At 41.5% G+C, this 26,362-nt stretch overlaps 1 protein-coding gene across 2 annotated transcripts in view; it reads left to right on the forward strand.

Moving 5' to 3' along the window:
- Positions 1-26,362, forward strand: part of IQGAP2 (IQ motif containing GTPase activating protein 2) — a 296,977-nt gene that overhangs the window by 144,861 nt on the left and 125,754 nt on the right. For both annotated transcript variants that reach the window (XM_070468567.1, XM_070468568.1), the window contains exons 3-5: positions 10,712-10,868; positions 18,614-18,691; positions 21,962-22,038. In XM_070468567.1, coding sequence (XP_070324668.1) covers positions 10,712-10,868; positions 18,614-18,691; positions 21,962-22,038 — 312 coding nt within the window. The remainder of the gene's footprint in view (positions 1-10,711; positions 10,869-18,613; positions 18,692-21,961; positions 22,039-26,362) is intronic.

A 26,362-nucleotide genomic window follows, 5' to 3' on the forward strand; every position in this document is an offset into this window, starting at 1 on the left:
TGGATGCTTTATACAGGGGTGATATCTGTCAGTGCTGCCGGCTCATTTGTCCCCCGCGGTCCTGCACCACCTGTGGCCACGAGTCCATTCCCTACGTCTGCATCTCTTTTCCAGCCCATTATAGGTATATAATAACAAGATAGCAAATACAGTTCCCCATGCTGGACAGCAAGCCCTTGTTGTTTATTTTATGTATAGTAGTGTGTCTTTGTTAATCCCAAATTCCTAATTTATTCCCTCCCCTCCTCGTGGTGAAAGTTTGACCTCATCCTCCGGTGGACAGAAAGGTTTACCGGGAGAACTTAATCTAGCCCTGACTTCCAACTTTTTACCTCCTATTGGCACAAAAGGTGACCAGTTGCACTGTACACATAAAAAAATATCTGGTCTTTGCCTTTATTCTTTTGTAAAATATTTCATAGGCTGATGTTCAAAACATTTAGGAAGAGAAATTGACTTGTAATGCTTGAAAGTTCATGGACCGGGGCACTCCATTAAAGCAGGGTTTGTACGGAAAAAACACACTTTCTGTTTTTTGGCCAGCAGTTCTACTTTTGGGACTTTTATTCCATACAGTGCTGTATGATAGAAACCAAGATTTATAGCTGGCGATTTCCTGAATAACAAGTCAGATAGCAAATGCCTCAGTGAAACAACTTTCATATGCTCTGCAAGGCGCAGAGCAGCACAGTGGAGTGGATGGTGTGTCTCCAGATTTTTACGAGGTGGCATTTTGGGGGGGGGGGGTGTCTTTTTTTTTTTTATCTCTTGCAAGACAAAATGATATTAATTGTTTTTCTTTCTGGCCTTAACCTAAAACTGGAAAAATTTCGCTGTTTGTCCCCTTCATCCTTCTCCTGACATCCTCTCCTGCCACCCTCTTCTTCTCCCTATGTCACTTGAATCAGACCATACGTTTATACACAGAGCTACTTATGGAAGCTATCTCAACTCAAAAAAAAAAAAATTTAAGAGAATATGCTTGAATGATAGAACAAAAATTCCTCTTACCTGTGCTTTGTTTTTCTGTGGTTGATAAGAGATTCAGATTTTTCCCTGCAAAGTAAAGAGAAAGCAAGCAATACTAATAAGAGAGAGTCCTTCCCACTGGAAATGAAATTGTGGTTCTCCAACAACCATGAAAATGCTCATAAGAAACTGCTTCACCTTTGGTTGAGGATGAGATGTTCACATATTGGTGTGGAGGTTCAGTTATTGCTGTTGTCCAGTCGCCAAGTCGTGTCTGACTCTTCACAACCCCGTGGACTACAGCATGCCAAGCTTCTCTGTCCCTCACCATCTCCTGGAGTTTGCCCAAGTTCATGTCCATTGGGTCAGTGATGCCATCCAACCATCTCATCCTCTGACACCCTCTTCTCCTGCCTTCACTCTTTCCCAGCATCAGGGTCTTTTCCAGTGAGTCAGCTCTTCACATCAAGTGGTCAAAGTATTGGAGCTTCAGCTTCAGCATCAGTCTTTCCAATGAATATTCAGGGTTGATTTCCTTTAGGATGGACTGGATGGATCTCCTTGCAGTCCAAGGGACTCTCAAGTGTCTTCTCCAGCACCCCAGTTCAAAAGCCTCAGTTCTTCAGTGCTCAGCCTTCTGTATGGTCTTCCTGAGGTTCAGAACGAGTAACCCATGGAAAGAACAGGGGAGCAGCAGGAGATGCTGCCCAGTTCTGGTTTTCATTTCTGTGGATTTTTAGGTCAAGTTTAGAAGACAGTGTTTTGATAACATATGAGGTCTTTCTAGGTTTGTTTCATGTGTACATACTAAATATGTACACAACTTTATATGTACACATATATTTTGTGTACATATTTATATATTGTGTACAATATACTGTGTACAATTTATATATTGTCTGTATGTAAATCTTGGGCTTCCCTCATAGCTCAGTTCATAAAGAATTCACCTGCAATGCAGGAGACCCTGGTTCCATTCCTGGGTTGGTAGTCCATGGGTCGCAAAGAATCGGACACGACTGAGTGACTTTCACTTCACTTCACTTTACTTCATATGTAAATCTTGGGCTTCCCTGGTAACTCAGCTGGTAAAGAATACACCTGCAATGCAGGAGACCCCAGTTCTATTCCTGGGTTGAGAAGATCCCCTGAAGAAGGGAACAGCTACTCACTTCAGTATTCTGACCTGGAGAATGCCATGGACAGAGTAGACTGGCAGGTTACAGTCCATGGGGTTGCAAAGAGTTGGACACGACTGAGCGACTTTCACTTCACTTCATGTAAATCTTAGATGTATAAACCATTGAGTATAATTGAGAGTTTAGATGTAATTTTTCACAGTCAGTTGACTTTCAAGAAGGGTGCCAAGGAAAGTTAATTGGGTTCAATCCCTGGGTGGGAAGATCCCCTGGAGGACGGCATGACAACCCATGTCAGTATTCTTGCCTGGAGAATCCCATGGACAGAGGGGCCTGGTGGGCTACAGTCCATAGGGCCAGAGAGAGTCGGATATGACTGAAGCGACTTAGCATGCACGCACATAGTCTTTTCAACCCATGGTTGGATAACTGGATATCCACATTCAAAACCATGAATTTGGACTCTTACCACCCACCACATACAAGAAATAACTCAAAATGGATAAAAGATTTAAATGTAAGAGTTAAAACTATGAACCTCTTGGAAGAAAACATAGATGAATATTTGTGACCTTCAGTTAAACAGTGGTTTCTTAAATATGACATCAAAGTACAAGCAAAAAAATCGATAAATCGGGCTTCATCAAGATGATGATGTTTTTGTGCTTCAAAAGACATCATCAAGAAAGCAAAAAGACAACCCACAGAATGAAGAAAGATTTTCATATTGTGTACCTGATAAGGAATTGGTATAACAAATATATAAAGAACTCTTATAACTCAATTTCTTAAAAAAAAAAAAAACCAGCTAAAACACGGGCAACCAATTTGAAAAGACATGTCTCTAAAGAAGATGTGTAAATAGGCAATAATAAAAGATACTTAGAACAAGACAAGGGTGACTACTCTTGCCACTTTTTTTCAACGTAATATTGGAAGTCCTAGCCACAGCAGTCAGAGAAGAAAAAGGAAAGGAATCTAAGTTGGAAAGGAAGTGAAACTGTCACTATTTGCAGATGACATGATATTATGCACAGAAAACCCTTAAGACCAAAAAACCATCAGAACTTAAAAATGAATTCATTAAAGTTGAAGGGTAGAAAATTAATCACAGAAATCTGTTACATTTCTATGCACTAATAATTAACCATTAGAAAGAGAAATAAATAAAATTATCCTATTCACAATTGTATCAAAAAGAAAATATAAAATAAAAAGATGCTCAATATCATCATGCTCAGATGCTCAGTCATGTCCAACTCTTTGTGACCCCATGGACAGTAGTCTGCCAGGCTCCTCTGTCCATGGGATTCTCCAGGCAAGAATACCAGAGTGGGGTGTCATTTCCTCCTCCAGGGAATCTTCCCAACCCAGGAATCAAACCCGTGTCTCTTACATCTCCTGCATTGGTAGGAGAATTCTTTGCCACTAGTGCCACCTGGGAAGCCCACTGAATATCATTAGCCATCAGAGAGATGAAAATCAAAACCATATTGAGATGCTACTTTGCATCTACCTGGGATGGCTGTAATCAAAAAGACAGCTGAGCGGTGGCAAGGAGGTAGGGAAGTTAGAATCCTCACTTAGTACTGCTGGGAATGTGAAATGTTGCAGCTGCTTTGGAAAACAGTCTGGAAGTTCCAAAAAAGATCAAACATAGACCCAGCAATTCTCCTGCATGTATACCCAGAGAAAGGAGAAAATATGTCCGTGCAAAAACCTATACACTAATGTTTACAGCAGCATTATTCATAGGAGCCAAAAAGTGGAAAAAAATCCAGATGTCCATAAACTGATACATTTGATATATATCTATACAGTAGAATATTATTCAGCATTGGAAATGAATGCAGCGCTAAATATATCCTACACAATAGATGAACTGTGAAAACATGCAAAAGAAGCTAGTCACAGATGGCCATGTATTGTATTTCATTTAAATGAAATATCCAGAATAAACAGATCTCTAAGCAGAGAGTAGATTAATAGGATGGAAATTTGGGAGTAAATGGGGAGTATTGTTAACAAGTTATACGGCTTCTTTTTGGAATGATGAAAATGTTTGCTGAAAATCACTGAATTGTATATCTTCAAAGAGTGTATGATGTGTGAATTCTCTCAGTATAAAGCTGTTATTAAACATACAAAAAAGCATATTGCATAATTAGTGTCATGCAGAATTTTGTTTGTAATTTTAGACTCTCAGACTAAAACTCAGCTTAGAGTTTTAAGTAACCTGTTCCAGGACACCAGCTAGTGATTGGAAAGCCAGACTTCCTGAACATCAGGCCCGTCATTTTCTGTACTGTGATTATGACAGGAAGTTTGACCCCAACAGACCGTAAAGATCACACTTACTGAATTTTATTGGTTTGGCTGGGTAACACTAGCTTATGTAACCGGTAAGTCACGGAGGTTGAGGTTGACAGTAGAAGTCTCATTCCTTTTCATGTAAAATTCAGTAGCATAAGGCGAAGATGAGTGGATACCGAAGGTTCCTTCTGTAAACTGCAGAGGTTACGCAGGGACCCAGGGTGTTCTTACTGTTCTTACATCTTTTCTTTCAAGGTGGCCATGGGCTTTAGCATCCTACTTGCAGATGGTGGTGGGGGTGGGGCGGTGTTTCCCTGGTAGCTCAACTGGTAAAGAATCCTCCTACAACACAGGAAACCCTGGTTCAATTCCTGAGCTGGGAAGATTTCCTGGAGAAGGGAAAGGCTACCCACTCCAGTGTTCTGGCCTAGACAATGCAGGCTCACAAGGAGTCGGACGCAGTTTTCACTATGTCACTCTGTTTGTCTTGGGCTTCCCTGGTGGTTCAGATGGCAAAGCATCTGCCTGCAATGCAGGAGACCAGAGTTCGATCCCTGGGTTGGGAAGACCTCCTGGAGAAGGGAATGTCAACCCATTCCGGTACTCTTGCCTGGAAAATCCCAGGGACTGAGGAGCCTGGTAGACTACAGACCATGGTGTTGCAAACAGTTGGACACGACTGAGCCACTTCACTTTCAGCAGATGGGGGAGGGGAAGCTCACCCATGTGGGGCTTTCCTGAGGCTGCCTTCCAGGAGATGCACGGCATTTCCTGTCTCATTCTGTGCTCATGACCGGGCTATTTGGCCCACACAGACAGTACGGGGCTGGGAAATGACCACCCTGGCCAGCAGCCACCCCAGCTGTCTCCTAGGCCTGTGGTGAACCATTTGGTATCTGTGCTGCAAGTTCTCTTCCCTTCATTTTTGTTCAGTTGCTAAGTCATGTCCAAATCTTTGTGACCCCATTGCAGCACACCAGGCTTCCCTGTCCTTCGCTATCTCCCAGAGTTTGCTCAAACTCACGTCCATTGAGTTGATGATGTCATCCAAACATCTCATCCTCTGCCACCCCCTTCTGCCCTCAATTTTTTCCACCATCAGGGTCTTTTCCAATGTGTTGGCTCTTCGTCAGGTGGCCAAAGTATTGGAGCTACAGCATCAGTCCTTCCAATGTATATTTAGAGTTGATTTCCTTTAGCATTGACTGGTTTGATCTCCTTGCTGTCCAAGGGACTCTCAAGAGTCTTCTCCAGCACCACAGTTTGAAGGCATCCGTTCTTAGGCACTCAGCCTACTTTATGATTCAACTCTCACAGCTGTACATGACTACTGGAAAAACCATAGCTTTGTCTATACAAACCTTTGTCAGCAAAGTGATGTCTCTGCTTTTCAATATGCTGTCTAGGTTTGTCACAGCTTTTCTTCCAAGGAGCAAGCATTCTTTTAATTTTGCTTCAGATTAACTTCTGCAAATGGTTATCCGTAGCACCTTTCCTTATGGGACAGGCATGAGGATTAAATGATAATCTGCATATAGTATTAAATCCAGATTCTAGAATAAAATGTGTTAAGTTGCTTCAGTCATGTCTGACTCTGTTTGACACTATGGACTGTAGCCTGCCAAGCTTCTCTGTCCATGGGGTGCTTCTCTAGGCAAGAATACTGGAGTGGATTGCCATGCCCTTCTGGAGATCTTCCTGACCCAGGAATCGAAGCAGCGTGTCCTACATCTAACCTGCACTGGCAGGCAGGTTCTTTACCACTAGCACCACCTTTAGAATAAAATAGTGCTTAATAAACACTAGTTACCATTGATGGTAATAGCATCTTCTTCTGACTTTCAGGGTAGTGAAATATTAATGCCTAATGTCACAAAAAATGCTATATTTACAAGTCACTGGCAATGTCCTGAAAGATTTTATGCTGTAACTGTGATGCTTGGAAAACTCTTAAGCAGTCAGAATCTTTCACTTAATAACAATCTGTTGAATACACACTATCTTAAACACATTTGACTGTGTGGATCACAATAAACTTTGGAAAATTCTGAAGGAGATGGGAGTACCAGACCACCTGACCTGCCTCTTGAGAAACCTGTATGCAGGTCAGGAAGCAACAGTTAGAACTGGACATGGAACAACAGACTGGTTCCAAATAGGAAAAGGAGTACATCAAGGCTATATATTGTCACTGTGATTATTTAACTTACATGCAGAGTACATCATGAGAAACTCTGGGCTGGCAGAAGCACAAACTGGAATCAAGATTGCCGGGAGAAATATCAGTAACCTCAGATATGCAGATGTCACCACCCTTATGGCAGAAGGTGAAGAAGAACTAAAGAGCCTCTTGATGAAAGTGAAGGAGGAGAGTGAAAAGGTTGACTTAAAGCTCAACATTCATGAAACAAAGATTGTGGCATCCGGTCCCATCACTTCATGGCAAATAGATGGGGAAACAGTGGAAACAGTGTCAGACTATTTTTTGGGCTCCAAAATCACTGCAGATGGTGACTGCAGCCATGAAATTAAAATACGCCTGCTCCTTGGAAGGAAAGTTTTGACCAACCTAGACACCATATTAAAAAGCAGAGACATTACTTTGCCAACAAAGATCCACCTAGTCAAAGCTATGGTTTTTCCAGTAGTCGTGTATGGATGTGAGAGTTGAACTATAAAGAAAGCTGAGTTCCGAAGAATTGATGCTTTGAACTGTGGTGTTGGAGAAGACTCTTGAAAGTCCCTTGGACTGCAAGGAGATCCAACCAGTCCATCCTAAAGGATATCAGTCCTGGGTGTTCATAGGAAGGACTGATGCTGAAGCTGAAACTCCAGTGCCTTGGCCACCTGATGTGAAGAGCTGACTCATTGCAAAAGACCCTGATGCTGGGAAAGATTGAAGGCAGGAGGAGAAGAGGACTACAGAGAATGAGATGGTTGGATGGCATCACTGACTCAATGGACATGGGTTTGGGTGGGCTCTGGAAGTTGGTGATGCACAGGGAAGCCTGGCACGCTGCGGTTCATGGGGTCGCAAAGAGTCGGACATGACTGAGCAACTGAACTGAACTGATAAACACATTTTCAGTATAGTGGGATCACAAAAAAAGAGATGGCTTTTGCCTTTGAGCACTTCATGATGTGGTAAGCATTAGCAATAGCTCCATTTTTAAATAGGGTATAGTTAACCTAAGTTTTTGGAATAATTAGTTTTTTCAGCCATCTGCACATATATTCTAACACAGACAAAAAAACCCAATTCTAAAATACATCAAAGTTGTTTTTATTTTAGCTTTCTGCTTCTTGGTCTCAAATGTTGATTTGAGACCTCCCTCTTCTGCTATAAATTGTCAATCTACCTCTTCCTGACCCTTCACAATCTACCCCTCAGTTATGGACTTATTATAAAGCAATTATATATTGCTGTGTAAGAAACCAATTTTGTAAATTTTTTCAAGATAATTGTTTGAAAACCGGTTTATTTTAGTGTGAAAGAGCATGATGCTGTAATTTGTAGTTTACTTAGATTAGAAACTTGGTCTAGTGCAGTGGCTTTTAATTTGCCCACATTTTTTTTTTAATAAAAAAGACAACATTGTTATTAATTTCTTAATTTTTAAAAATTCATCAAGCCTATGGTACTTTTATATCCTTTTGAAGCAAGGCCCATATAACCAAATAACCCTTATTCACCTTGTGTTTGTTATGTGAAAGTGAATTTCGCATCTCATGTTACTATTGAGAGTTCCTTGTTCTTCCAAGTTTTCCCAGTCCCCCTAGGATGTTAGAGCTGCAGGAGGCCTTAACATCCTGTCCTGCTTGTCTGCTGACCCTTCAACAGAGGAGGACACAGGCCCAGGGAGGTCAGGGGACATGATGGATGGACACCATGATGTGATGGACACAGTGGATGTGGGGCTGAATCCTGGCACAGAGCTCCCTCCACACAGAGCCCCTCTCCCTGGCTGGGAATATTCCCTTTCCTTTGACCCCCTCCCCACTTTCTAAGCTGTCACCAAATCTTGTTACCATTTCCTTGAAATGCCTCTTGCTTTCCACCCTTCCCATGTCTTCCTGTCTCATCCAGTCCCTCAGCTCCTCACAATGGGAAAGGCTGAGTGCTTTATCTTTGGGGCATCCATCATACAAGATTTAATCTTCTCTAAATACCACTGTCAACCTGTCACTCCTCTGCTGTGAGTCTGCCAAGAGCTTCCTGCTTCCTGTAGCAGCAAATGCCATCACTTCTCTTACTCCAGCTCCTGATTTCACTGTATACGCTCAGCTTTATTCCTTTCTCCCCATGAAACCTAAAGACCCTAGGTCTTTTCTGGGTTTCTTCCATGGATCGTCATGTTTCCTTTGTGACTTTAGTATGTCCTTCTTTCCAACTCCTAGTGTCCCCCTGCCTTGCCTTTCCAAATCCTCTCTTTCCAGCTGAATCCAGGTACCACCACCTTGTCATGGATAACCAGTCTGTGGTACATCCAGACAATGGAATATTCAGGTCAGTTGAGTTCAGTTGCTCAGTCATACCCGACTCTCTGCGACCCCATGAACCGCAGCATGCCAGGCCTCCCTGTCCATCACCAACTCCTGGAGTTTACCCAAACTCATGTCCATTGAGTCAGTGATGCCATCCAACCATCTCATCCTCTGTCATCCCCTTCTCCTCCTGCCCTCAATCTTTCCCAGCATCAGGGTCTTTTCAAATGAGTCAGCTCTTCGAATCAGGTGGCCAAAGAATTGGAGCTTCAGCTTCAGCATCAGCCCTTCCAGTGATTTTTTAGGACTGATTTCCTTAAGGATGGACTGGTTGGATCTCCTTGCAGTCCAGGGGACTCTCAAGAGTCTTCTCCAACACCACAGTTCAAAGGCATCAATTTTTGGTGCTCAGCTTTCTTTATAGTCCAACTCTCACACCCATACATGACTACTGGAAAAACCATAGCTTTGACTAGATGGACCTTTGTTGGCAAAGTAATGTCTCTGCTTTTTAATATGCTGTCCTTATTTGTCATAGCTTTTCTCAGTTCTGTTCAGTCACTCAGTCATGTCTAACTCTGTGACCCCATGGACTATAGCCTGCCAGGCTCCTCTGTCCGTGGGGTTTCCCAGGCAAGGATACTGGAACGGGTTGCCATTTCCTTTTCCAACTCCATATTTCACATTGCCTAAACAAGTAGTCAGTAAATACTCCTTGCTTATTAGGGACTCTCTGAGCTTTTAAAAAGTGTTGGCCAGAGCTACAGGCGGTTGAGACGTTTGACAGTGTTCACTGCTTGGATCCAGATCCATCGTTAATAGTGAGAGCAGCCCTCTCCTCCCTGCCCAGTGTGATGGAGCCAGCACTGCTGTGTTGCTGGTCTTCTGAGGGGCCTCGTGGTCTGGGTGTGGGGCTCACACTCACAGTTGCTGATGTGGTGGTGGGTTAGTGGCAGAGAGGTGAGGGCTTGCACCCCCGGTTCTTGGGTCTTAGCGTAGGGAAGAGTCCCTCAAGCCTGGGGAGGAAGCACAGAGTCCTGTGAGCTCTGGCAGATTCTCTGCACCCCAGCATGAAATGTCAGCTGGCCTGGTCCTCCTCCCACTGTGTGTCTTTGAGCCAGCAATGACCTTGGTGCTCTCTTTTCTACAATACTGGCAGAGTGTCCTAAGATTGAATCTAATCTTTTTCTGAACAACTTTCTCAGTACCCAGAAAATGGCTTCCCCAAAAGCGTGTTGTAGTAAGCTGCTGGCATTGGAAAAAGGAATGTGTCTTAAAGAAGACTGTGTCTGCATTCTGGATTTCAATGTCGCTTTTCCGTGCCTTCCTGCCTCTGCTGGTAGTCATTTCCAGACCGAGCAACTGCAGATTTTACCACACCTTGGACTACACTCTCCCCACGGCATAACCCCTACAAAAACATCCTCCACTAAGGCTCATAAACTTGGAGCTGCTTTTTCTGTAATGTCAGCAAGACTCATTCCACCCATACAAGCACAGATTGGCCTTTTTCCTCTTTAAGAGACTTGGCAGAGACTCAGATAAAGGTGAAGTCAACAAATTCTGGCACGGTAGTGAGTTTAGCTGCTGGGCTTGTCAACCCCTTGTTCCTCTCATGTTCTGAATCCTTGTTCCATCCAGAAGGTTCTCTCTTCCTGTCTATGACAGGTAAAGATGTTTCAGATCCCGCCCCCAGTGTTAATGTCCCTGCCACAGATAGTAAGACACCACATCTCTTCATTTATAGAAAGATACCAAACTGGATTCACTTTAAGATTTGTTTTGCTCTCTTTTAATCCCTCTAGGTGGATGGAAGTCTGCTTAGTTGAAGAATTGCCGCCTACCACAGAGCTGGAAGAAGGACTCCGGAACGGAGTTTACCTTGCAAAGTTAGCCAAATTCTTTGCCCCCAAAATGGTATCAGAGAAAAAGATCTATGATGTGGAACAAACACGCTATAAGGTAACTGAGATCTAATTGGTTTTGGCCTCTGGTTCAAAGTGAAAGTTCAGTCTTTCCTCTTCTTTCCTTCCTTTTAGTGTTTATATCAGGATTTTGTGGAAGGTAGGGGTGTGGGGAAGGGGAAGGTCCTTGGTCTTTGAAGCCTGTTAATAATCATTCCTGAGGCAGCAGCAGTTTTAAAAGCAAAGCACTTTTCTGTTTCTGGGCTGAGGCTGAGAGACCTCTGATTTGTGGGGCTTCCAACTCCCAACCCCCATTATTCCTTCATGGAGGTCATGTTATTAGTACCAGTAAATATAGAAGTGGGGCCTCTACCCCTCTTCTCTTCACCACCAACACGGTTTATTACTCCCCTTATTCTCATCAAGAAGTAAAGTACCCAGCGGAGACTTGAACTTGTAGCCCCTAAGAGTTAGAGCCAAGGTGATTAAAAAAGGAAAAAAGTACCAATATTGACTAGTCAGAAACTCCTTTCCATTTGATGTTTAAAACAAAATGAGACTAACCTTTTTGTGTGCAGCTAATTTTATGAATTATTTCATAGCTAATTTGAGAAGGAATATAGGGAGGAAAACCGAACCAATATAAACACCAATCTTAATCAAAATGAACAAATAAATACAATCAAAATAAACAACCAATCAATATAAACACTGTATTATTACCAAAAAAATGTGGGTATTTTATGGATATAATGTTTAAGTATTTTCAGGTAAGGTGATACATCTATGATTTGCTTCAGAATAATTGGGAAGAGGGTTGACAGAAATTCAAGACCAGACATGAGTTTGTAATTGTTGAGATTAGATGATGGGTGCAAATGAGTTCTTTATACTCTTCTGTCTACTTTTTTATGTTTGAAAATTTCCATTAAAAACTAAAGAAAGAAAAAGTAAGCACCAGCCTAAAAGACACCTTGATTATATGTGTCTTCAAAAAGGAATTTTTTAATGTGTGCTGTTCTCTTCTAAAATGTGAGATCTCTTCTCCACTTTGGGTCAGAGTTCCTAAAGCTTCTTTGAAACTTGATTTTTGTTTTGTTTTGTTTTCTCAATATCCTGTGTTTGGTTTTGTTACATCAGTATTTTTTTATCTGCAGATTTTCAAGTGTTTTAAAAAGTTATTTCTCTTAAAATTTCAAGGATAACATCAAGTATAATTGAAAATAGAATACTTTTCCATTTAATGCATGAGTCACACTACCCTTCAGTTGTTATTGAGACAAAATTTCTTTTTAAAATATGTATATTGAATTCAGAGCAAATGTCTGAGTAATGATTTAGGCTAACAGACAAGATGAATTGACATCTTTTTTGACAAGTCTCTTTTCATCATCTAATCTAAAAGGGAATGGAGCGAAAGTCTCTGCCTTGAATAATGTTATGAAAAATATGTTTGCATATGTTAAAATAAGTTTATTAAGTCATGTGTTTATTAACTCTGGATGTTTCTCCCTAGAGTGAGTTTCCAGCCTTTTGCAAGGCTTAAGCAAAACAAATGATTTAGCCAGCCAAAATTAAAGTTTCTTTTTTTAATTTTCAGGAATATCTTTAAAGTTCAGAAAAGAATTATTTGTATCCCCTGTGTCACAAAATAAATTATCATTTGTCCACATTTTAGAACATGATCTTTCTTTTATTTTCATTGCTTCTGTGATGGTTGATATCAAGACCTAGATCTATTATAATGGCCATATAGATTTGATGATAAAGTGTCAGGGGCTCCAGCCTTCCCTGGAAAGGGATTGTGGGTGTTTTGTTTTGATGTGTGGATTGGGAGAGTCAGGCCAGAAAGACAGACCTTCAGTGAAAGCGAACCTCAGAGCTGCAGGTGGGCTAATTCCCCTCCTGGCACATTATGCACCTTGAATATAGGTATCTCTTGCCAGTTCAGCTCTGGACCCCTCATGGCAACTTAAACAGGTACCATTGCCTCCTGGCATCAGAGATCCTATTATTTGAATCCATAGCAACTTCTCTTTGGGATGGGGACAGGGAGAATATTTCCAATCTCTTGTTACAAAATAAAATATCTGGGGCACCTGGACATGTGCTGACATCCCTGAGCAAAACACTGTGACAGAAGGAAGTGATCTGTGTTACTGTCCCCCATCCCATCAAGCCCCAACTGGGATGCACAGAAGAAAGGATCTTAGGAGAGGCGTGGAAAGAGGGGAGGTGGCAGATGGAGGGGAGTCGATGCCAGCTGTGACGTGGGAGAATCATGGGACAAAGGGAAACTACCCCCCTGTTAATTCACTGGAGAAAAGAGGCTTTTCTTTTTTTCTCCTTGTATTAAATCCCTGAACGTGTCCTTGAGTGGGAATTGTTGGTGATTTGCTGTGTCATCGTAAGTTTGTATTTTAAGGCTATTTTGTTTCTTCTGCAAAAATGAAAGGAGACAAATAATAGTGGGCAGGAGACAGCTTCCTGTTCATCTGTTTTTCGGATCTAAAGCCTGTCACATGGTCCTCTTCAAGGAGCCCTAAATCACAGGACGGCGGCAAAGACACAGAAACACAAGGGAACACTCGCTAACCTAGGCCTGTCTCCTGATGGGCCATCTGGAAACCATGAGCTCAGTGAGCCTGAACACTCTGCAGGGTCTTCTGGACTGTTGCCATAAAATATGACCCACCTGTTGGGCCGTGTGTCCCGAATCTGTCCCAAATCCCAGGGCCTCGGTTGTGGCACGCGTGGCTTTGAGCAAAGCAACGGGAGCGTTCATGCAGCCCTGCCCTCATTGTTCCCAGCCTGTTGTGTGCAGCCTCGGCCCCTCGTTAATTTAGGCTTAGAAAGTTATGCCAGGTGCTGACTTAAACCTTCCAGTGACGAGTGTTCTCTCCCCGACCATTTCCACCTTCCCCTTCAGGTCTGAGTTGCGTGATCATGCCATGCACACGTGGACACGCCGCACTGCGCTGTAGTAATTATTTTGTTCTGGAGGCAAGGACTCTGTGTGTCTCTTCTGCCGTGTCTGTGGTGAATGGTTCAGGTTCTGGCCCAAAGAGCTGTTGGGTAAAGGAATGAATGACGGTGGTTTCTTTTTTTATGTTTTAGAGATTGCTTTTTATGTGTGCCATTTAAAGTCTCTTATTGAATTTGTTAAAATATTGCTTCTGTTTTATGTTTTGGTTTTTTGGCCATGAGGTATATGGGATCTTACCTCCCTAGTCAGGGGTTGAACCCGCACCACCTGCATCGGAAGGCAAAGTCTTAACCATGAGAGTGCTAGGGAAGTCCCAACTAGTACTTTCTAGCAAGCCAAAGGGCTCCATTTCTTGTCTTCTATGCTTTATTCAATCCTTTATTCAGTACTTGCTGAAACTCCTCCTCTAAGTGTGATGCTCAGACTTCCAATGGTCCTCCACGATGGGTGTGTGTAAAAATGTGAACTTTTGGGCCCTCCCCCAGAATCTTAGCCAGGGCCCAGGAAGCTCCATTCCTAACTATCATCTCAGGTGATTCTTTTCTTACATACTACTAATGTTTGAGAACCACTGCTCTAACAGGTGGATACATCAATATAATAAGGTTTAATAAAGTTGTAGGGAAAGAAGATAAAGCTGTACTAAGATAGAAATACACAAGGGTAGAACTCATTTATCCTTGCAATCCTCATCCATACATACCAGGACCAGCCCAGGCGACCGATGACCGTTGCCTGGAGAGACAAGAAGTAAGAGGATTCGAGAGGGGACATGAAGGGTGAATCCTGGAGAAGGACTGGAAATGGGTGGAGAGATGGAAGAGACGGCAGCGAGGTGGATGGGGGCAGGTACCTATGCAGAGCGTGGTCAGTTCTGAAGGGGTTTGGACCTTCAGTTCCAGAAGGGTTTCCGGGGTGGGGCTTCACAGAGGAAGGTGCCCAAGCCGACTAGGACGACCAAGAGAAAGAGGAGTGGAAGAAGGGGGTACTCCTTGGAGAGAATTCCGTCTGCTAAGCCTCACAGCAGTGTCATTCTGGACAGTGCATTCAGAATTCAGTCTGATAAACCTCAAAGCAGTATCATTCTGGACAGTGCCTTGACAATTGTAGATTTATAACAAATGCTCATTGAACATTTAGGCGGGCCTTAGACAGGGAAAGCTTACCTAGTGGTCAGTAGTATGAGCTGCAGAACCAAAACACTTCAGAATCTGGCTTCACCACTTGCTTTGACTCTGTGAGCTTCAGTTTCCTGAGATTAAAGTGGGAAAATACTAACAGAATCAACTTTGTAGAGAAATTGGGAGGAACAAATGTGGTCATCTATGCCAGGTGCTCAGCCCAGTGCCTGCCTGATAGAGGTAAGCACCCTGTAACTGTCACAGATGGTGTTTGTTCTGAGGCTCCGTAAGCAGTAAATTGACCAGAATATTTGGACTAGGGGTCAGGGAATTCTGCAACCTAATCTTGACCCTGAGCTCAACAAGTTAGGTCAACTCGAATGTCTTCAATACTTGGGCCCTCAGGTTCTTCATGTATAAAATGAGAAAATTAGAATAATTACTGGTTTCAAACTATCTCATGGTTCTAAATTGCCTTGATCCTAATATATAAGAAGTTACCATCCACAGAAGGCTTACATAATACCTCGTCTATTCAATTAAACTGCAGTACTCTTGTCTGCTGGTGCTATAGTAGCTCAGCAATAGAAAATCAGCATGTCCTTTCTAGTCTAATACCTGAAAGAAGTTAGGCAGGTGGACCATACAACCCTTGACTAAGTATGACTGTAGATGTAGCACCTAGTCTAACATATTATTATTAGTGTGGGACTGGTGAAAAGACAAACTGTAAATGGTTATGATGGGCTAAGTTTATTTTGAGCCTCTTTAGAAGACCTTTTTTGTTCTAACTGAAGTAAATCTGTAGATTGAAGATGTTAATATAGTTCACTCACTGAAGCCTCCTTCTAAAATATACAGACATGGAGCACAGGCTTCTGAAGTCAGCATTCCTCAGGTGCTTAAAGTGGATGAAGGATTTGAAACCTGTCACGTCATTTACTATGGAAATATGACCAAGATAACCATCCTTTCCTTCAGTGCCTCTTACATGAAGCGCTGAACTTTTTTTGACCTTAAAGGTGAATAAAGTTTCAAGCCCAGTCTCGTAGCATAATAATTACCATAACCAACATTTATTGCACTTAGGTGTACTTTGCAACTGAGTGTTCCATGTATAGTCTCAAGAAATTCCTCAACCCAAAGAAACATACCATTCCCATTTTGTGGCTGAGGAACCAAGGTTCAAGGAGACTTGGAACTTTCCTGAAGTTACATAGCTAATGAGACCACTAAATGGATGGGATGCTTTTATTGCATAATTTGGATTGTTCAAGGCTACCAACCAAAGATTCTCAGAAACCAAGCTAGGGCCAAACAAAACTGTATTTATTTAAACTCAGGGAAAAAAAGAAAAAAAGCATACCCATGGAGCTGTAAGAGGAAATAGGAGCTTAGTAGAGATTTGAGCTTGTACTGAGCTATTCTAATAAGGATTTAGGGAAGCAAGAACCAGTTATCTTTGGGATGTTCTTAGGAAAGTGAAAGTGAAGTCTTGCTCAGTTGTGTCTGACTCTGCAACCCCATGGACTGTAGCCTGCCAGGCTCCTCGGTCAATGGGATTCTCCAGGCAAGAATATTGGAGTGGGTTGCCATCTCCTTCTCCAGGGGATCTTCCAGACCCAGGGATCAAACTCCAGTCTCCCACATTGCAAGCAGACTCTTTACTATCTGAGCCGCCAGAGAAGTCTAAAACGTGAAAGTTGCTCAGTCATGTCTGACTCTTTGCGACCCCATAGACTATAGAGTCCATGGAATTCTCCAGGCCAGAATACTGGAGTGGATAGCCTTTCCCTTCTCCAGGGGAATCTTCCGAACCCAGGGACTGAACCCAGGTCTCCCGCATTGCGGTCAGATTCTTTACCAGCTGAGCCAGGGAAGCCCAAGAATACTGGAGTGGGTAGCCCATCCCTTCTCGAGCAGATCTTCCCGACCCAGGAATCGAACCGGGATCCTCTGCATTGCAGGCGGATTCTTTACCAACTGAGCCACCAGGGAAGCCCAATACTAATGGTGTTGTCAGCAAGTAGGATCAATTTGGTGTCTTGGTAATTTTTATCTAGGAGGTGAGAAGATTCACTAGGGGCCAGATTGCCATAGTCAAGAAATAAGTCACCCGTCTTATTTGGAAGAGGACTATGTTAGTCACTTTATGGTGTTGAGGGTCCTCAGCCCTGACATGCTTGGGGGTTGTCTCCATTCTGGCCCTCCACATTCACAGAGTGGCCGTGTCTGAGAACCGTCTGTGTTCTGCAAGCGTTGTTGATGCTGAGTTAGCCTCAGACACTGCCGCCTGGCTGTGAACTGTCTGGGTGCGCTGTCTCTAGGCTTTTCCTCTCTTCGCATACCCTTCCCCCTCAGATTCTCTCCTCTCCCTCTAGTTATTTCACAGTAGTTAGCTAAGCTCTTTTCCTCAGCAGGCCCTATGCTCTGCCCTGGGGGGTGCTAACATGGTTTTCAGATCCACAGAGATTTAGTCTTGAATCCCAGCTCAGCCCCTCAACAGATGTGTGACTTTAGGCAAATCACTTCATCTTTGTCCCCTAGGTTTCCTCATCTCTTAAAAAAAATGGGAATAATAACTACTTTGCAGAGTATTTGGAAAATTAGAGATAATTTATGTAAAGTGCTTGACATACACAGTCCAATCTCAGTAAATAATGGCCACTATCAAAAATGCATAAATATTTGTCAAATTTTAATTTGCTGATGCTTTATAATTTCTAACAGCAAGAAAAGTAGTTTTTGTTAAATCAACCATTAGGTTGTAGAAACTCACAGAAGATGGGAAGAGCTAGATTTTGTGAATGTGATAATCTACCATTGGGTGTCAGTTATGATGAAACTTGCTCTAGTTACTTTTTATTTTATTCAAAGTGAAAAATAAGATATATAACATTATGGTATACATTTAGCTAATGAAATATATAAGATTATTTTAAAGCTGTCAGCAGTATATACCTGATAAAACTTCATAAGAGAGCAACAAGAATATTTTATTTATAGACTGTGTATAAAATAATGGCTGGCTGATTAGAACTGTAAGAACGGAAAACAGAGCCTATTTTTACTATATGGGTAGAAAAAGGTCTTGTAAAATATTTCCGCTGAATGTTTGCTTCTTGTACAAGGCCAAGGTTAGAATTAGATTATAGAAGGAATAAATACTAAAATTAGCTCTGAATCATGGAGTGTTTTTTTGTTTTCATCTTTGTATTTTTCTACAATTTCCAGTTTGTTTTTTTTTCTTTTATTATTATTATTTTTTTTTTTTAACAGAAATCATATTACAGTTGTGACCTGGCAAGAACCAGAAACCACACACACACAAAGACATCTAGTCTTGTAAAAATCCTTTTTTCCCTGAAGTTACTATTGCCCTCAACCATGGTTGCCGCAGTTCTGACATGGGGGGGGGGGGCACACACATGTCACATGTCTCATAAAACATCCTTAGGCGTGCGAGACAGCAAATGGCCTTTGGGAGTCTCGTGCAGAACTGCCTCAAACGTGTGCGTTCTGGGGACTGGCGTGGTCCGTCCCAGATGGCGGGAGTGTTGCCGAGCCTCGCCTCCTTTCGGGTCTCTGTGAGCGCTCACGGCACTGTTCTGGGAGGGATTCGACTGCAAGCGCCGTGCTAGAGGCGGCAGCGGTCACTTGCTCACCTCTGTCTCTGTGTCCCCTCTTCCCTGTTAGAAGTCGGGCCTTCATTTCCGGCACACGGACAACACGGTGCAGTGGCTGAGAGCCATGGAGGCCGTCGGGCTGCCCAAGGTAAGCTTGGCCGCGGAGGCGGGCACGGGCACCCCCTCGTGGGAGGCGCCGCGCGGAAGCGGGCGTCGGCGCTGCAGACGTCCTCGCTGCCGGAGTGGGCAACGCGAGGACTAAACATACGGAAAAGCCGGCGTGAAGTAGCATACGGCAAGGCTTCGGGCTGGGAGCGGCGAAAAGTTAAACATGGTCAGCGCAGGCCTTGCCTGGTAGATAACGGACTTAGAAGCGCCATCTCCCTCTCTCGTATTGCTGTTTATACCTAAGATTCCAAGTCTCTTTGTATTGGTATATATTGTATCATTATAAATCATCATTATAAATTTATTTTGATAAATATTATTATAAATCATAGTATCACTTTAAAGTTTAATGGTTAACGAGTCAGAGCTCTTACTCCTGAATAGATCTCCCAAATAAAACTCATTCTGCAAATATTCAGAACTTGTTAAATTCAAAGAGCAGATACCCTTACACCTGTGAGACAGATTAGACAAGTAGAGGAAATGAGAAAATAATTACATGGGATAGAAATTGTAGAGCTATTTCTTAAACTTCTGATTTTGAAATAATTTTGGCATCACAGGAAGTTGCGAAAATAGTACATCTTTGTGTAAATTTCATTCAGGTTCCCCTCATGGTGACATCTCATAACTGTAGTACAGATTTAAATTGGCATTGGTGAATGAATGTTAACTAGACTCAGACTTTATTATTCAGTGTTCACCAGTGAACATTCATTTGTGTGTGTGTGTGTGTGTGCACGTGTGCACACACGCGTGGGTGTAGTTCAATCCATGAATAGACTTCTGTGACCACTAGGAGAATCAAGATACAGAAACTGCAGAAAGGTTGGCCTTTACATAACATCCCGTTTCCAGCGCTGTCTCCTGGCAGCCCACTAATCTGTTCTCATCTCTAGAGTTTTCTCATTTTGAGAATGTTGTAGAAATGGAATCATGCTGTAGGTAACCTTTTGAGACTGACTTTTTCACTAAGCACAATGCCCTTGCCATCCATAAGGTTTCCATGTGTATCAGTAGTTCCCCTTTTTTAATTGCTTACTTAATAAGTCCAGCTATTTTAAAGAAATTATTTTAGAATGATCCAGCAAGGGGATAGGCTACTGACTTATTTAGGTCTGTGTTGTTTTTAGTATTAATCCAGCTTTGCAATTAAAAACACCCCCACAACAAAAACAAAGAATTCCTTAAGGTGAATTATGAATGCCTATTTTTTATACATTGTGCTAATACCTGTTTTAACTCAGTTCATTTTATCTCGCAATGGTCAATGTTGATCTTTTTTATTTTTCCATTTTTAATTAAACTACTTTCCCCTCTCCTAAAATGTTGAGAACATTGAATGCTGTTCCTTTCCGGGCAGTAGTTATCATACAGAATTCATATTTCTAAATTGTGATTTAGTGAGTATTAGCAGGGTGTTGAGTGGTAACCAGATTAAAAAAGAAAGAAATTAAAATACTGTTTTTCTGTATGAGGCTGCATATGTTAGTTAGGATAATTTCATTATGTTTGAAAGATTTGATTTAAACCTTCTCAAGTTGTGTGTGTGTTGGCCACATTTATTTTGATTTTAAGCCAAACAAGCGATCCATGCAACAGATTCTATTTTAATCCTGATGTTTATTATGAAATCAGTGATGTATCACATTGCAGTAATGAGAAGCCAACAGTACACTGAATTGACTTAGATGTATTAATAAATTACTTCATGTATCAATATGAGCTGCCTACTCTGTGCTCAGCTTTATGTTACACACTGGGGTTACAGTGCTAAAGAAAATGTTTTGGTGAACTATAAATCAGTCCCATCTCCTTGATAAAGGAAGACATACCCATAATGATTTTCCAAGAGAAGCATCAGTATAAAAGTTTCTTTTTTAAAGAAGAGGGGGAGTTACAGTTGTCCTCTGCTTACGCGGTAGAACTTTTAAACCTGGTCATGTTCTAGATTGGGAATCCTCTTCCCATTGACACTTTAGCAGCAAATGTATTAAAAAAAGTTAGAAAGACCTTTGAAATTTCATAGACTATAGATATTTCTTGAAGCACTCAGTGACTGTACATTTTGTAGTTCAAGAAACTTTGCTTTTCTCTTTTCTTAGCTTTGTTCAGTGTCCAATAGAATGCTGTGCTAGAGTATCAAGTACTACCATATGGTACTCAATTTTAGTTTTTATGTCAAATTTTATAAAATATTTGCCGAAAGAAAGTAATGCCAATATGCTTCTCTTAATCTGAGGAGCTTCGATCCTAATTATTCATTTTTGGTGCCGTATTCTGAAATCTGTTTCTTATTAGGTTTTTAGTTTCAAGCTCAAAAAGCGTATCAAGGTACATTAAAAGTTTTAGTGTTCAGACTTTTCAATCTACTACCTCCATTCATAGATGATTATCCAAAAGAAGTAATCAGGTGCGCAGAAAAAGCGGGGATGTTTACTGTAGTGACTTATAATAGGGACAAAATTGGGGGAAAAAAATGTTCAACCATGGAGAACTGGTTAAATTATGGTTCAAAAATATGAAAGAATCCTGTGCATCTACTAGAAGCAGTGTTCTTATAGACTAATGAAGGGAATGGAAAACAATCATGCTCTATCAAGTGTTTTAAACAGGCTTATAATACTTGCAATTTGGTTTTCAAATACCCACATACACAAATGTTAAAAAAAAAAAGAGAGATACAGATAAAAGACTGGAAGAAAATATACCAAAATGCTAATAGTGACAGTCTGGAGGTAGGTTTATAAGTGTTTTTCTTTTATACTTTACTGTCCAGATTTTAATCCATAAAAATGGATATTTTTTTCTCCTTAAAGTAGTACATGGGTATGTGTGTGTATTGTATGTATATACATACATGTTTACAGAACTGTGTCGCCAAGTTCTTAACAGTATAACAAAATAATTTCGAAAGGACACCCTTCTCAGGCCAGGTGACTTCTGGGCAGGCACGAGAGTGACTCATGGGCTCAGGCCTTGTGGGGTGAAGCTGCCACCCAGCCCTGTGGACAAAGCCTTCTTGAAGTGGCTGACTGTGAATCTCCGTTGAGCCACTAGAAGGCGCTGTCAGGCCGGGACCAGATGCAGTGATTGGTCCACGTGGAAACAACATGAGGCACAACTAAGATTCCCCTTCATTTGAATAAACACAGAACTGCAAGGACAATCAAGATAGGGTCATTTGGGGAGTTAAAATAATTGTGAAAATCAGCACTTAATAAATACATCTTCCTCTTTTGTTTTCCAGATATTTTACCCAGAAACAACAGATGTCTATGACCGGAAAAACATACCGAGAATGATATATTGCATTCATGCACTGAGGTGGGGAAAAAAAATGCAATAAAAAATCTAGGAAATAAAATTTAAATAAAAGCACAGTTTCAACTTTGAAAGAGTTCTTCTCCCTCTTTTTAGAGAGAGCTCTTTTTAAAAATAATAATAATAATCTGAACTTTTATTTTTAAGATTGATTTCTAAATTTGCTGGTAAAAAATTAAGATAATTGTCATATAACAATACTTGAACTTGAAAAACATTTTTCCTTTTTTTTTAATCCATTTCAAAATAGAAAACCAGAAAAATGAATGAAAGACCTTTGAGTATAATAAGGAGAAAATTTTTACAGAAATTTCTAGGAACCTAATAATAATGTGCTTTCATTATCTTGAGTTATACTACTTTATAAATATAGTTACTTTACAAACTACTTTACTACTACTTTACAAACACATCAAATGAGCAGCTTTGATGGTCATACATTTGATTGTGATATTCTTAAAATCATTAGTTTGGCTCAATTCTTAGCATAGATTAATAAACTTCACTATAAAAAAAATCTTTTGAACTTTTGTTCAGTAGAACTTGTACCATAAGGGTAAAGAAGAAACTAAAATTAGTCAAATCATGATACATTCATTTTTTAAAGCATTTGTTTGATATCGTAATATTTTTAAGGGCTTCCCTGGTGGCTCAAATGGTAAAGAATCTGCCTGCAATGTGGGAGACCCAGATTTGATCCCTAGGTTGGAAATTTTTTTAATGTTGAGATTCTACCAGTCACAGAGTATTTCTTACTTTATAAGAAATGTGATTTTTAGATGGTTGCAAAAATGATTCTAAAAATCCAATTTGTGGCTGTTGTCTTGAGTGCACACAGGTAATGACTGAAAGACTTTGTGTCTGATTAAATTTCACATTTCTTTTAGAACATCTGCCTTGTGTTTATATCACTGAAAGTCATTTTCCTGGCAGAATATTCAGCCTAAAGGTTTATATTAACTTCTTTCTGACTTTCTTCCTCTCCAAAGAAGATTTTTATAATATATATACACACACACATAAATATAAATAAATAAATAAATAAATAAAATATATATTATATATATATATATATATAAAATTCATTGCAATATTGGATTACTAAAGGTTTTTGATTATGTCAAATAATTTGACTCCCCCACGACATCAGTACTTAAGAGATTTCTTTGGAAGATGACAATTGCTTGAAATACAGACCAAATGTAGGTGTCTTTCCTACTATTTCTTTTTACTCTAGTAATTTAGAACAACTAGGAAAAAAAATGCTTCTCTGCCTTCCCCCCTCTTATGTAGCTAGTATATCATTGTTCTAGGTTTTCTAAAAGCTCTTGGTGCCCAAATGCTCATTTTGATGAATATTATCAAATGCGTTGCCCAGCATTCTTGGTCAGATGCTTTTCAGAGCCTAGAATCGTCACTTAACACTTTGTGACCTGCTAAGCCAACCATTAGTTAATCATTATCATATCCATGCATCTGAAGGAAAAGTGTTAGTTGCCCAGTCGTGTCTGACTCTTTGTGACCCCATAGATGGTAGCCTACCAGGCTCCTCTGTCCGTAGATTCTCCAGGCAAGAATCTTGGAGCGGGTTGCCATTCCCTTCTCCAGGGGATCTTCCTGACCCAGGGATCAAACCCACATCTCCTGCATTGCAGGCAGATTCTTTACTGTCTGAGCCACCACGGAAGCCCATGCATCAGGGTGCTAACCTCCCAATCTGTAGCCTGCTGTCTATAAGGTAACACTGATTTCCTGAAATGCACACCTGAGGTGTTAATGTAAGCAGCTTATAAAGAAATGGTGCGCTAGCTTCTTTTCTGGTGATGTCACTGTTGTACGAAGTTACAGAGAACTGCACGGAGGCTTACAAACGAGTGCCTGCCATAGTTTGAACAAAGGCTTGAGCAACTTGGTAAACAAAAGGCAACTTCTTGCTCACGTGGCTAATTGCATGCAAATTTTTTCTCAAGTATTTAGACTGTCTTTCTCAGGTATTCAGTTACTCATCATGGAAGTCTCCATCAATGGAGCGGATTCCTGCCGAATGTTCTTCACCAGATCTGACCTTAAGTAGGAATTTTAAAAGCAGGATCTTGAAAAGCAATATTCAGTTAATAAACAGCATTCCCTGGGACACTCTCCTTCACTTTTCTCTGCTATAAACGCTGTATGAAAGTTAAAGTGTAGGTCCCTCAGTCGTGTCCAACTCCGCAACCTCATAGACTGTAGCCCGCCAGGCTCCTCTGTACATAGAATTCTCCAGGCAAGACTATTGGAGTAGGTTGCCATTTCCTTCTCCAGGGGATCTTCCCGATCCAGGGATCAAACCCAGGTCTCCTGCATTGCAGGCACATTCTTTACCCTCTGAGCCACCAAGGTGCTCCTTAATAGGGCATGGAGAAGTCTCAGGTGTATCTAGTTGTTTTCTATCAAAACCCTTTCCTGCCATGGTTTAGAATGCGGTCAGTTCCTCAAATGAGGCTGATATTCTGTTCTGTTGGGCCAGACTCTTTTGGAAGCTGGGTAGCAGCGCACTTTCATAAGGACAGTGGGTTTGCCCTCACTGCGTGATTAGAAGTGATGCTGAAAATGAACCGAGATGTCCTCAGCAGTTATATCCTAGCTGCAGATAGAGCAGCATCGCTGGTGTAAAAATTGTCATTTCCCGCCAGGGAATTAGGCAGGTTGGAAGTTCTATCATAGATCAGGAGCCAGGCAGAAAGATGCCCCAGGCGCGCAGCCTGGAGGCCTGACTGATCTGCAGAGTGCATCCCTGGCCCTGCCAACTTGTTTTCTCTCCTCTGTCTTCTTGATTTGGGTTTAACAGCCTCATTAAAACACCCTGGGTTCTTGCCCTGGCTTCCTGCTTGTGTCTACTTGTGCCTTTTCCTGCCTGCCTCGCCGCTTCACGGAATTTCTGACCCCGGCCCCCAGACCTCACTGTCTGTGTCAGTTCAACGGGGTGTTCTCAAGGCCAGACTCCAGGCGGTGTTAGCCAGGCAGCCCCACAGGGGGTCCAGAACCTCTGCGTCACGCAGACCCACCGAAGTAATGGGTGGCCTCATGTTCTTTTCAAAGAAATGTCTATTATCTTTTCCTTATTTGAAATAAAAACGTGTTCACTGTGGAAAACATTGGCAAATTTGAAACTGAGTCCCCCTAAACCAAGTTCCTCTGGCAGGCTGTTGGTTCACCTCTCTGTATAAAACTTTCTTTTCTTTCTTTTCCTATACCTGTTCCCCCTCAAGATTAAGGAGTCTCAAAGAAAGGGGAGAGGGGATTAAAGCCGAGCAGGGCAACTCATGCCTGAAAGCCACTGACAAGTTTGGGTCTTCTGAGCACAAGTCGCCCGTTTTCCTTGCTAGGCCCTGCCACAAACTTTTCTCTGCTCCAGGCGCTGACATTTCAGTACCAGATGACAGTGACTGTTTGTAACTATTGCGTGTTTTCTTTGTGGCTTTATTTGGAATATTTAAAGCCTGCGCGATAAAAGGAGCCACCTCACGGAGTGAGACCCTTGCTAACAAGAGACTGATAGGTTTTTTTTTTCCCGCCTAAAGGCCTTCTAACCGTGGAGAAGAACGTTTTTTGCCTGTTGTTTACTGTTCAGTGTATTAAGCAACTGTTAGATGTTTAAACATTAGTTATGCAGTTGAATTCCTTTAAATAAATAAATTTAGTAGACTGCTTTTTTGAATACCTTTTTCAAGTAGACTGCATTTTAAAATACCTTAAAACACAAGTAAATGCTCAGGTACATTATTACAAACTTACTACACTTACTCTAAAAAATCCACACTGCAAGTTTCACTTGTAGTTTTGTTATTTAGCCACTGATTTTGATGCATTCTAAGGCTGTAAAACTTTGATACCTACCCAGAGTTCACATGGTCACTAGAAACAGAGTACCTCTTCAGTGGACTGCGTTACAGATCTGGTTTCTGACCAATCATTGCTGGTCAGAACATGGTATCAGTTTGGGTTCTTCTCCTAAGGTGAGTCCAACCTTGGCCGCCAGGAATCAGGCTGAACTTGGTTTGCAAAATCAACCAGCCCTTGTAGTATTTGGCTTTCAGGTCGGTTTTTATTTCCCATCCAGTCCCCACCCTCTGTCACTCAGAAGTGGTTTACTTTCATGCCTCGCTTGGCCAGTGCTCCATAACCCATTGTCCTGTCTTCATGATGTATTGGCCTGGTCTGTTAACACTGTTAAAGGTTAATGTATGCCCTTCGAATATTTTCGCGAAGTTAGTTGGGCATTCTCAAGGTTTCTCCCCCAGGAGATGAGGGGTGGACTCTGCCTGATGCTCTTGGGGACCACTTGGCT

Source organism: Odocoileus virginianus, chromosome 6 (assembly GCF_023699985.2).
Source record: "Odocoileus virginianus isolate 20LAN1187 ecotype Illinois chromosome 6, Ovbor_1.2, whole genome shotgun sequence".
In the NCBI taxonomy this organism is placed as follows: domain Eukaryota; kingdom Metazoa; phylum Chordata; class Mammalia; order Artiodactyla; family Cervidae; genus Odocoileus; species Odocoileus virginianus.